The sequence below is a fragment of the Balaenoptera ricei genome, chromosome 18, assembly GCF_028023285.1.
Source record: "Balaenoptera ricei isolate mBalRic1 chromosome 18, mBalRic1.hap2, whole genome shotgun sequence".
NCBI classification, from domain to species: domain Eukaryota; kingdom Metazoa; phylum Chordata; class Mammalia; order Artiodactyla; family Balaenopteridae; genus Balaenoptera; species Balaenoptera ricei.
The window spans coordinates 12,446,143-12,458,775 of record NC_082656.1 but is presented as its reverse complement, the minus strand read 5'-3'; the positions used below and the strand labels follow the sequence as shown (position 1 = coordinate 12,458,775).

General features: G+C 38.3%; 1 protein-coding gene across 11 annotated transcripts in view; it reads left to right on the top strand.

The window, feature by feature from the left end:
• Positions 1-12,633, top strand: part of SOHLH2 (spermatogenesis and oogenesis specific basic helix-loop-helix 2) — an 85,805-nt gene that overhangs the window by 54,199 nt on the left and 18,973 nt on the right. For all 11 annotated transcript variants that reach the window (XM_059902554.1, XM_059902553.1, XM_059902548.1 and 8 more), the window contains 5 exons: positions 775-989; positions 8,656-8,717; positions 8,798-8,902; positions 10,452-10,551; positions 12,119-12,229. In XM_059902554.1, the coding sequence (XP_059758537.1) occupies positions 775-989; positions 8,656-8,717; positions 8,798-8,902; positions 10,452-10,551; positions 12,119-12,229 (593 nt within the window). The remainder of the gene's footprint in view (positions 1-774; positions 990-8,655; positions 8,718-8,797; positions 8,903-10,451; positions 10,552-12,118; positions 12,230-12,633) is intronic.

Below are 12,633 nucleotides of genomic sequence, written 5' to 3'. Positions count from 1 at the left end.
AATAAATCAATGGATCAGAATGAAGCTCCCCAAAACTTACATACATACATACATACATACATATATATGGCATTTGAAACTACTAAGAGAAGTTTGGCATATTCAATAATGCTGTTCTTTGTCATTTTAAGTGGATTGTGTTTAATATCTGTACAGAATAAAACATGGAGAAATAAAAGATGAAGATGGAAATTATATTTTTTCTAATCGAATGTGCTTGAAAATATCCCCAAATGGAATTAAAGAGCCTCTTCGGTTCCTAATGTTCGGATTTGAATAGCATGTATATTCCATTCAAAGAAAGGACTTGATTTGAGTATTTCTTAGAATCAGGGAATTTAAATCTTTCTCTGTTCGCTGGAATGTGTTTCATCAAAATAAATCATGTGGGAGAGTCACCAGCTTGGTTCTCTCATTAGTAAACAGGTTTTCCAGCAGGATGGGCGATTGGGAAACTGGGCCTATAGAAAGAATCCTATCTATTGTTAATAGGATGAGAAAGAAACTTGTAGGAAAACCACAGTAGAATAGTATTTGTAGGCAAAACTTTAAAAAATAGCATGACTTTCAGATCCATTCACTACCCTAGGTTCTAAGGACATGAGATGAATAGTTCCTGCCCTTGAGGTATGCTTATAGTTGACCATTCAGTATAGCTGAGTAGTCAGTCATTGGCTATTTGTAACCTTTATTTATCTTCTCATACATGACGGCATGTTCTCTATGCCCAGACCTTAATTGTGTGATGCTTCTGCTTTTTTCCTTCTCTTTCAGGCAAAAATAGACCTCTTATTAGTTGGCGATGTCACTGTTCAGTACCTGGCTGATATTGTACAGAAATTCTTTTCAAATTTAGCAAAAGTCACCGTCACCATTAGTGATGCGAAGAAGGCAGCAGCACTTGTGGATGATAGCACGTTCAACATGGTTTTTCTGAAGTTGACTTCTTTACCAACTGCCGAGGAGCTGAAAGCTGTCAGATTAATTAGGTAAACTCCAAAATCTTGACTCTGTTATCTTTAGAATAGTTTTTTTTTTTTTTAAAGATTTTTTTTTGATGTGGATCATTTTTTAAGTCTTTGTTACAATATTGCTTCTGTTTTATGTTTTGGTTTTTTGGCCATGAGGCATAGGGGACCTTAGCTCCCCAACCAGGGATTGAACCTGCACCCCCTGCATTGGAAGGCGAAGTCTTAACCACTGGACCGCCAGGGAAGTCCCTAGAATAGTTTTTATTAAAACCTGCTTCTATAAAAATTCTTAAAAGATGATACAATTCTACTTTAATTTTTTTTTTTTTAATGTTAAATTTACAAAGACTCTACTGAGTCAGTTTTTTTTTTTTAATTTTTATTTTTTTTTTATGGCTGTGTTGGGTCTTCGTTTCTGTGCGAGGGCTTTCTCTAGTTGCAGCAAGTGGGGGCCACTCTTCATTGCGGTGCGCGGGCCTCTCATTATCGCGGCCTCCCTTGTTGCGGAGCACAGGCTCCAGACGCGCAGGCTCAGTAATTGTGGCTCACGGGCCTAGTTGCTCCGTGGCATGTGGGATCTTCCCAGACCAGGGCTCGAACCCGTGTCCCCTGCACTGGCAGGTAGATTCTCAACCACTGCGCCACCAGGGAAGCCCTCTACTTTAATTTTTAAGATGAGGGATATTTTCAAGGGCAGAATCTCTATATATGTTTTTGTTCTTACTGCCAGTTTGACCTACTATTATAAGAATTAGCATTTTAACTTAAAAGTAATAGGTGTGGGTGAGGATATAAGAATTAATTGGTCATAGAAATTTATTTGGTATATAATGCTTCCCTTAATTCAGTAGGTACTCCTTTTTAATAACTATGTCATTAACGTGGCATATTGTTTCAGAGTTCATTAATTCTTATAGTAGACACTAAAGCAGGTGAGCACTTGTATCTCTGGGTCATGATAGCTCTGGGCTGAAGGTGTCTCTTTCAAGAGATGTCCTAATGTGAAAGAGCCATGAAGCTCTGGATCCACTGAGTCCAGGTCAATACCACGTCCATTATTCTTTTCTTTTTTTTTAAATTTAATTTTATTTATTTATTTATTTATTTTTGGCTGCATTGGGTCTTCGTTGCTACGCACAGGCTTTCTGTAATTGCAATGAGCGGGGGCTTCTCTTGTTGCAGAGCACGGGCTCTAGGCGCATGGGCTTCAGTGGTTGTGGCTCACAGGCTCAGCAGTTGTGGCTCACGGGCTGTAGAGCGCAGGCTCAGTAGTTGTGGCGCACGGGCTTAGTTGCTCCGTGGCATGTGGGATCTTCCCAGACCAGGGCTCGAACCCATGTCCCCTTCATCGGCAGGCAGATTCTTAACCACTGCACCACCAGGGAAGCCCACATCCATTATTCCTGTTTCACCTGGTAGTTCCATAGAAGTTATGCTGCTGTTTGACCCACTCAACTCTGGAGATCTGGAGTCTAGAGGTGAAAGATTTTGGTTCTTCCTTGCCTGTTTACATAGGATTTTGAGCCGTTTAGGATGTTTTTAAACAGGATTAGGTGAGGTTGAATGTGTTTCCCTTCTGTGAGAAGACTTGATGAAGTGTAATTGTAGATACTATTGGAATATATAAGTACTTCTCATAATTAGAGGAGAGGTCTTTCTAGATCAAAGGAGAAAGTTCAGAGAAATATTTTGATTCCAGAATAAAGAGGACCAAACATATTATGTTAGGGGAAATGACAGGTGGGACTGGGAAGAAGCCAGAGACACTGGGTTACTTGTTAAAGACAGACAGAAAGACACTGCTCCTGGGGTTTCTTAGAACGGTTGGTCTTCTGCATTTCTTTGGCCTTCTACTGGGAATATGAACTCTAGACAAACCAGGCAAATTACCTCAAAGAGGATTTCACTTCCAAAACATGTTGTGAATGATCTTCCTTCTGAAGGTATGCCTATTTTATTAATACACCTTTTCAAAAAATCTATCTAGAGTACCTCTGATTGGAGTAATATCTCATTTATATAATATTAATATTTAAAAAAATTTTACAACACCTTTATGAGGGAGGTAAGGCAGGGCTTCATCTTTCCTACTTGGCAGATTAGAGACCTGAGGCTGAAGTGACTTGCCTGAGACCACATGGCTTGTTTTCACAAAACTCAGACTAGAACTCTTAACTCTTCCCTTCATGTTCTTTCTAAAAGTCTGTAATTATTTGGCTTCTGTATTGAAGTCCCTTTTACAATTCGGACATGCCATAGATGCCAGACGTACTTTAACCTAAACATACCATTTTGGAGGAGCAGTGGACAAGCTGCTGTGGCTGATGTCTCTCCGTTCCAGGAGCAGGAGTCGGGCCGTGCCTCTCCAGATGTGCTAAAGGCTTGGTGTTTGCTCGTCATTGAGGCTACATGTTGAACAGGATAAGATTAAAGTTCTGCTTAAGAACAAGCTTTATGTCTAGTCACACTTGTTAACAGCTGGGAGGGTAGAGGAGAGAACCTCTGTCTGATACTCCCCTCTGTGGATTCTCCCCACGGCTGCTTTCTTTGTCTGAATAACATAGCTTAAGATGTGTTAGCAGAGAGAAGAGGTAGATGAAGGAAATAAATGTACAGACAGGCATATGGTAATTTTTTTGTTTTGCTGTAAAGGCATTTCTTAGAAAAGAAAAAGAGAATAATTTGTGGAATACACCTGGTTTTCTTTTTTGGTCTCATTATGCTAGTCCCAATATCCGGTATACGTCTTGACTAATAGCAGGTATTTAGTACTTTGCTCTAGGTGTGAGTGGGTGACCATGCTGTTCTAGGGCAGACCATGAGTTCTAGCTTTTGCGTTCCTCTCTGAAAAAGGGACAGAGCTTTCTTTGTGAAAGCTTTGCCTTTCCTGATACTGGACTTAAAGGCTAGAAATGTCTCTGAAATTCCCTTTCTTGCCCTCAGAATTGTTATGAGTTAATGACTTATGAATTATTTAAACCCTTATGGAGCGTATTTATATTTTGAGGCTATAGTTTTTCTTAGGTTAATGAGTCTCATGAACATCTTGCCCTATTTATAAGGCATTTAAACCTTTGTCTTTCCTACAGCACTCTATCTTTTGAGTTTTGGCTAATATTTAATGACTAAGCCAAGATGAAGAGTTTTGGCTTAGCTTTTTAATGCTGTATTTTAGATTTATTTCCCCCTTAGAGCTTTGCTGTTGTTTTGTTATATCTCAAAATCTGGATAGGTTCAGGAAAATATACAAGTATTTACCTTACTCCTCTCCGGGCCCTTTTTATGCCCTGCCAGTGAGTGAAGAACTTAACTATAGAATAAAAGTGGTCCACGTTGATTTTCAGTATCAGAGCACATGATCACAAATCTATGTATATCTATAAGACATACGGATTTTTACTGAAACTAAGAATGAAGTATAGTGTGTCAGCTATCATACTAAGCTTCTTTTAGGATAAAATGCAAGCAGACTCCTTAAAAAGATTTTAAAATTTATTCTTGTACAAGAACTGGGGTTTCAGCTTGGAGCTAATCATTAATCAGTTTTAATCATTCGTAAAAATAATGGTACTTTATAGCCAGACATCCTCAAGAATTGCGGCACATCTCAATTATAGGTTGACATTCCTGGCAGTACTCCCTAATTTGATTTCATTTCATGAACACATTTTTATTGAGCCAGATGAACTCAGACACCACCCAGTGGTAAAATGTTTTAAGATGGTCTCAGGATTCATGTGCTTGGTTCCAGCATTTCAGGAGTATTTGACCCTTCTTTCAGGTCAGTTCTCAAAACTGAACCACATTCAAAGTGTAAGTACTTGGTAATTCAGATGCATGCTGGCACTACCTTACAAAGGCCAGTACAGAACATTAGAGTATGTTTCAAACTCACCCACAGTGTATGGATCCTGTTTGGCATTGTGACTTTCTGGTCCATGAACTGTCTCTGCAGTTCCTCAAACCCTGTGATTCTCGTGAGCTCAGAGCAGTGCAGCGATAGGAAAGGAACGCAGAACGTGGTTCCATCTACTCAGTCGGCACATCAAGTTTGAATCTGATTTTATTTTTTCCCACGTAGATTCGGTTGTCTGATCAGTTAAGTTATTACGTCACCAAGAAAATCCAATCTTGTGAGCCACAGGGGTCTAACAAGTTGTCCTGCTATGTCCCCAATTCCAGAACATCCTTGACTTGACAGTGCTACTCAGTAAATCTGATCAGCCAGTTTGCATGACCTGCATACTTGACATAAACACTATAACAACAAAACATCTAAGTAGTTTTACTAAACACATTATACTATAAATAGGAACTGAGGAACATTCTAGATGTTTATTGTTTCTAGTATCATGTCATGTGGTGAACCTGACTTAGAAGGGTCACAGCAGAAACTCTTCTGACAAAAAGCCTAGTGGGGATTGGGCACACCAACCTTCACTATTGACCAGAATCAACTTAGAACTTCACTGCATTTTATCGCAGGTGCCCTGTTAGTAGCAAGTGAACTCGGTGTTTTCATATTTACAGTAAAACTCTTAATTTTCTCACTGAAAATGGTTGTTTTAATTCATTAAGTAATTAATAAAGAATATTATTTGTTACAAGTCCCAAATAGACCACACCAGGTTAATTTGGCTGCTTTGGGCCCACAGGTTGCATAATGGATAACCGTACTCAAGACGGATGCAACCCAAAAATGACACTGGCTTTTGTCCTTTGACGTCCCTGTGTCTATAAAGGAAGTGCCTTTAGAGATTTCCCCCGGCTTCATAGGGACTTATAAGAACATTTTGGTCCCCCTATTAGATGACAGATTTCAGCGGCCAGCCAGATCTTTCATGAGGTTCTTTGATCATCAGAGTGTACAATTCAGTTCAAAACACTTTCATATGATTTTTTTTCCAGCTACCAGACTTAGGGATGGGGACAAGGCTGGGAATGGCCACTGCTGCAGTTTGAGCTTATGGCGGCCTCCAGTTCCAGAGAGTACTGGGCATAGGCTAGCAGTGGACACTAGAACATCAACATCCAATCTCGTATGTGGAGTGTAGTCTCAGGATCCATCATGTCATTTAAACAGTGTATGCTGTGAAACATGAGGATAAATAAACTGCCCCCCAGCAAACTGCAGATTTTTAAAACTCTGGAGACCTCAGTTGAGAAGGTGCTTCTAAGGCCTCAGAACCTGCAATTTAGTTTTGGTATATGAAAGAAGTGGTATTAGTTGGGGTGGAGAAAGGAGATTTTTGTTGTGTTTTGGTGTTGCTTAATTTTAAGGAACATTCATTCATTGGAAAGAGGACCTTTTTTGGTGATCCTGGAAACTAGAAACTCTGCTAGCTTATTAATTTGTACAGAATGTGAATGAGAAGCTGAGCTCTGGACCAGAGTGTTGGATTCTGGGAACTCTATTGATTGCTGGGGTTCCTGCACAATTAGGGCTTCACTGACAGAGGAAGTGTTTGGGTTGGTAATCGATTCTGTGCTAATGACAAAAGTCCAGGAATTCCAACTCTGTCTGATGTGAAGCTTGAAATTTGAAAGTCATTGGGGTATAAAAATCCATATATCCAAATCTAACCTATTTTCCTGTTAGTAAGATCAATTTTTTAAAAAAATAGACACAGGATTATTTCCAAAAGCAAAGAATCTGTTCTTTAAAAAATTCTCTAATTCTAGAATATTTTAACTTATGATAATTTGTTGTTTTCGTGAATCCACAAAGTATTTTTTATTTCAAAAGCTGGACTAAACTACCCAATATGTTTCTATCTGTTCAGTCTGTTTGTCCCTCCCACCTCATCCCATTATTCATACCCGTTATACCGCACGCTTTTTCATCCCTCACAAAGTAGATGGGAAAGGTTCACACTGTGGCCACTGTGACACACAGGCGTCGTTCTCTCCTCCGCACTTCCACGGTCCACACCCCACCCTGTGCTAAGGGGCCTTCCTTACTGCCACTTCAGTCTGCCTGTCGGATCCCATCCTCCCTCCTACTCGTGCCTATTTTGACGGCAGTACTTCTGCCTGAGCTTCTCATTTCCTCATGGAAACCGTGTTCTTTCCTCTCTTCTCTTTTAGCCCAAATTCTCTTTCAGAATTCATAGAACACAATCAAGCCTGAATAGAGCTCAGTTGGGTGATTGTCCCATTTTAGCAATATCCTATTGATACTTGTTTGACATAATTAACTTAGTAAATATTCTGAGTTATGTATTTTTTTTTAAAATAAATTTATTTATTTATTTATTTATGGCTGCATTGGGTCTTCGTTGCTGCACACGGGCTTTCTCTAGTTGCGGCGAGCGGGGGCTACTCTTCGTCGCAGTGCGTGGGCTTCTCATTGCAGTGGCTTCTCTTGCTGCAGAGCACGGGCTCTAGGCGTGAGGGCTTCAGTAGTTGTGGTACATGGGCTCAGTAGTTGTGGCTCATGGGCTCTAGAGCGCAGGCTCAGTAGTTGTGGCGCACGGGCTTGGTTGCTCCACGGCATGTGGGATCTTCCCGGACCAGGGCTCGAACCCGTGTCCCCTGCATTGGCAGGTGGATTCTTAACCACTGTGCCACCAGGAAAGCCCGGGTCATTTGTTTTATAAAATTTCCCACATTCTGATTTCATCCCCATAGCATTGAAAAAAAATTTTCCTCTTTTCCTTAAATTTCTTGAAACTGGTGATTAGATCAAGAATCTGGATAAGATTTTGGCTCATTTAAAGCAAGAATAAAAGTGGTCCGTCTTACATTCTACCTAATACCTGAACAGTATTCTCAAAACTGTCAAGATCATCAGAAACAAAGTCAGCAAAAAAGTGTCACAATGTAGAGTAGCCTAAGAGAGATATAATGACTGAATGTAATGTAGGATCCTGGATTGGATCCTGGCATAGGAAAATAAAGTACATTAAGAAAAACTAAGGAAATAAGAATAAAGAATGAACAAATTAATAATAATGTATCAATATTGGCTCATTAATTTGGAGTATTTGGAAGTATTCCAAACTAACGTAAGATGTTAGCAGTACGGGAAACTGTTTGGGATATATGGGAACTCTACTATGTTCATATTTTTCCTGTAGATACAAAATTATTCTAAAATTAAAGTTTATTTTTAAAAAGTCACTTATTCTCTCACTTACCCCTTTCCCAGTTGTGGAGAGCCAGGCATTTGTGGTTGCCATAGAAATGAACCATAAAAAGACTGTTCTTATTAACAGACTGCACTCCTGCTCAGAGAAGCCAGGGGTATGTTTGACTGAAGACTCAAATTTTGGATTTTCTTGCCATTAAAAGGAAATAATAAGCTAAAGCATCTATTATAAATAAAGCTTCAAACACAGCAAGCGTCAGTTTCGGGAGAATGTTCCCCTCCCTCGTATTTTTCAAATAATCTGTAATTGTACTGTCCATCCCAGCCGCACACTTCAGAAGCCTCTTCGTGCAACTGCAAGAAATAAAAACACAATCTATTCTTTTATGAACTGTAAAAAAAAAAAAAGTCCATCTTTTCCCTCACTGATTTGAGATGGTACTGTCACTAAACTTCCATATTAATGCCACCATTTTAAATTCTAATGAAATAAAGTTAGTCTAGTGTAGTTCGTTCCTAATGAGCTAAATGTTTGAATCCCAATTTTTTGAGCGATGATTTTGCTTCATTTTAAACTTTTTTTTTCCCTTTCAGATCTGGCAAGAAAAAAAATACACATTTGCTCTTTGTTTTTATAATCCCTGAGAACTTTAAAGGTATGTGCCTGTTGGATATATTATCTGCTTTTTCCCCAAATAGAAATCATAAGGTCAATATTTAATACAAAGATTCTTAGGTTGTATTTCAGGTCACGGAGCTGATATTACTTTAACTGAACCACTGACAGTGGAAAAAATGAGTGTTGTGGTAAAATACTGGAAAACATGTTTCTCAAATACTGGTGAGTGAAAAGCAGGTTTCCAAGGGTTAGAAAAATTCTAACTAAGATTCTACAAAAATTGTATTTATACATTTTTAAGTTGGTTTTCCACTTATGCCTTTTATTTGTTAAGGATTAACTGTATGCTATATACTATAAGGAATATGTAATCCTTGTTAAACATAGTCTGAAGAAAACAAGTGTGAATAAAATAAAGGGAAACATACGTTCTATACCTGTGAAGAAAAAGCTTGTCCTCAAAGGTTTAAAATGTGCACAAGGGACAAATGCCCTGTTGTGGTTAAGCACAGGTTTTTTTTTGTTTTTGGGGGGTGTTTTTTGTTAGCCTAGCTTCTTAGTCATTTGAATGGAATTATTCATGCTTTGTGCTGTGTGATTGTCTAAAAGCCAGAGCCATTAACCTTGAGTCTTTGTGCTTTGCAAAACACTTGCATATAAATTATTTCACTTCTTTAAGTTAATGGGTGGTTATCCTTTCTATTTTAGATTTTTAGACACAGATAATTAGTGTCAGTGTTTCAATGAGACCTCACATTTCTAAACTCTTCACCTGTATTGTATTATGTGTATTGCCAGCATCTAAACACTTAAGATAATTAAATTGCTTTAATTTGGCTTGTAAAAGGACAGACTCCAATTCCTGAAGTTAAATTCTACTGGAATCATTGTTTGTCAGTGGCTATTTATGATTTTTCTAGACCCGGGTTACTAGTAGGAAATCTTTTAAAATTAAGGTATTTTTCTTAAAATGGACCTGAAAGACGCTTTCAGGATTATCACGGATAAGCTCATACTCCAGATGATACAAGATCAGTACACCCCTCCTTTTTTTTTTAATGTTCTTCTTCAGTATCTAGGCAAGATGAGTGAGTCTGTTTTGTAACATTCCAGTGGCTCCCAGCCCCTGCAGGTGTCAGAGTTCTTCCTGGAAATGAAATGTGGAACCGTCTGGGACCAGAGTCCTTTTGCAGCCTCTTCTCATTTTGGTTCTCAGTGGAAATAGAGCAGCTGCTCATCACCACCTGTCTAGCACCCTTCCTACTGGTCCTAACCACGTCTCATCCAGTCACCTCAGCTCTGCTCTGAGGATGAGCAGCTGCAAAACAAACAACAACAACAACAAAAAGCAAAAAAAACCAAAAAAACCCCCAAACCAAAAACCAACACAACCATCAGATGCTTTGACAATGCAGCTACTTACTGAAGACTCATATGCATTTTCTGTCTCTGACATTTACCTGTAAATAATAAGTAAACTCAGTGGAATGCATTTTTAAGCACACCTAGCACAGAGTTAGTAGAACCTGGCTGAAAGAGGGCGCCGTGGAGTAACGTGTATGTAGTGTTTTCATTTTGCTTTCTCACCTGGGTAGTTTCATGCTTCACAGATTGAAATCTATAAAAATTGCTTTTTATTTTAAAAATACTGCTTTGTAAAATCTATTGAGTGAAACATGACAGCTATTTTTGATTAGGGTTTATATGTGTGATTAACATCATCCCCACCAGTGATTTATAATTGAAACGTTTCCTCTTTTAAAACTTGCAGTTAAGAATGAAATTTCTGTGAAGCCTGAAGAACCTGAACTGCCCCTGCAGAAGTCCTGCAGTGAACACCTGAGATATTTTTCTACTGATCTATTTGCTTGGTTAGTTTTTTTCACTTTTTCCTAGTAGCAATTTTTACTGTGTACATTTCATTAAAAAACATTTCTGGAGGACTTATTGATTGTGCAACAGCAGCTCAAGTGCTGGGGGTGATGCAAAAGAAAGTAGCTATTTTGTGGAAGAGGGATGCAACCTGTACTGTATTTCAGAATCCTGAGCTGGCACTGTGGGGACACATTACAGAAGTATCCAACTAAATATAAGGAAGCACTTCATAACCACAGGGGAGCAGGTTGAATTGTAAGGTAGTAAGTTACCCATCACTGGGCATGTTAAAGTAGAGACTGGGTTAAATAAAAGCAGTGATGTTCAAACTTTTAAAACAATGGAATCCTAAGCTGTTATCCATCTGCCAATAAGCTTCTCCCTAATGTCTTTTTTTGAACTCATGAACCTACCCCACCAATTACTGAAAATCACCCTTAAAGATGGTCTCTCTGTCTCTGTCTCTTTGAGATATTAGAACTAGTATTTAAACCTGCATTGAACTGGGGGTCATTCAAACCCTTTCAATTCTAACACTGTATGCTTATAAAAATTCTATTTTAGTGAATTTCTTTGTTTCACTTGAAGCTGATTTCCAAGGAGATTTTAAATAGAGCATAGGGCTATAAAGAATGGACAGAAGTGTTGAGAACATGGATGACGGTGGTGAGAATTTTGAGTTAGTCACTTCCAGAATTTGTAGAATGTGACCATCAACTATTTTGAACAGGGAAGAGACTTGGCAACCAATAAGCGTGGTTAAACCAAAGATGCACTTACTTAAGTAGTACAGAGATAGCAACAGCTTTCTTTATCTTATTTAGCATTTCAATCTCAAAGAAGTTTACCGTATTAAACTTTTTCTGGGATATGGGGTTGGGAAGGGTTTTGGAAGGCCTTGTGATTTTCTTGTATTACTTACAACTGCTTTTTGAGCCCTACTCATCTTGTGTCTTTGCTCTTCCTCAGAATCCTACTACTATAAATAAAAGTCAGTTTTCAAATCAAGTTATGTCCCTTGTGATAAAGGAGATAATATTAGTTTGTAAGTTTTTTAGGGAAATTAAAAAAAAAAAATCAAATCAATGAAAATGCCTGGAGAAGTTCTAGAAAAATGGTAGAGCCAGAAAGTGTCCATTAAATGACAATTTTTTTACATGGAGGGAACCTGCCGGTTGCTGATCAAGCTGCAATAGTGTATCTTGGCCCTCTAATCCTTTGTGCTTTTCCTGTAATGTACCTTTAGATACAGTCATGTAATTTGGAATACTCATACTCAGTGAGGTTAGAATATTTTAGTTCTGCTTGTATCTGTTACTCTTTATCAGTATATTTTAGAATCTTGATCAGTCATTGAATTTATGGTGACCTTGACAATAAATTCTTTTGAAATTTTGAAATAAACTATTCTGCACCAGATACATAAGGTAAAATGCTTTGATATTTACTGCACCTTTGTATAAAGCTAGGGACTTAGAGAAGCATCCTTTGATTAGTGTATTGGTGCTTATTGTTTACGATTGCCTGACTTAAATATATGGTATGATTTTCTCTTGTTTCTAGCTCTGAATCTCTAAGAAATGATATTGGGCTTGAATTAAAGATTCCGTTGTCAAATTTCGAGAAAAACAAAAAGATTTCTCTTCTTCACTCAAGCAAGGAAAAGCTGAGAAGGTGAATTTTGATACAGCCCCCTTTTTAGCATCATTCCTTTGTAGGAAGAAATTGCTTCCATGAATTTCATAATTTTTTATAATATTGTCAAAAGTTGGTGTGAAACTAGTAAATCTGGCAGCTGGGGAAGATCTGGAACTGGTCCCTGCAATACGTGCTACTCACTCCTTCATTCATTTAGTCATTCAGCAAGTAGCTGTGAGTGTCTCATATGCCAGAATATGATTCGAGAACTGAGGTAAAAAATAAATTGTTGCCTTCAAGGAGGTCTTAGTCTAGTGCTTAGACAGACTTCTAAATAGGCTCTTAAGTAGGAAATTATGTTTTAATAAGTATCATGATAGAAAAGAACACACAGTAGGACACTAGGAAAGTTACCTAAGACAGAATGAGGAGGCACGAAG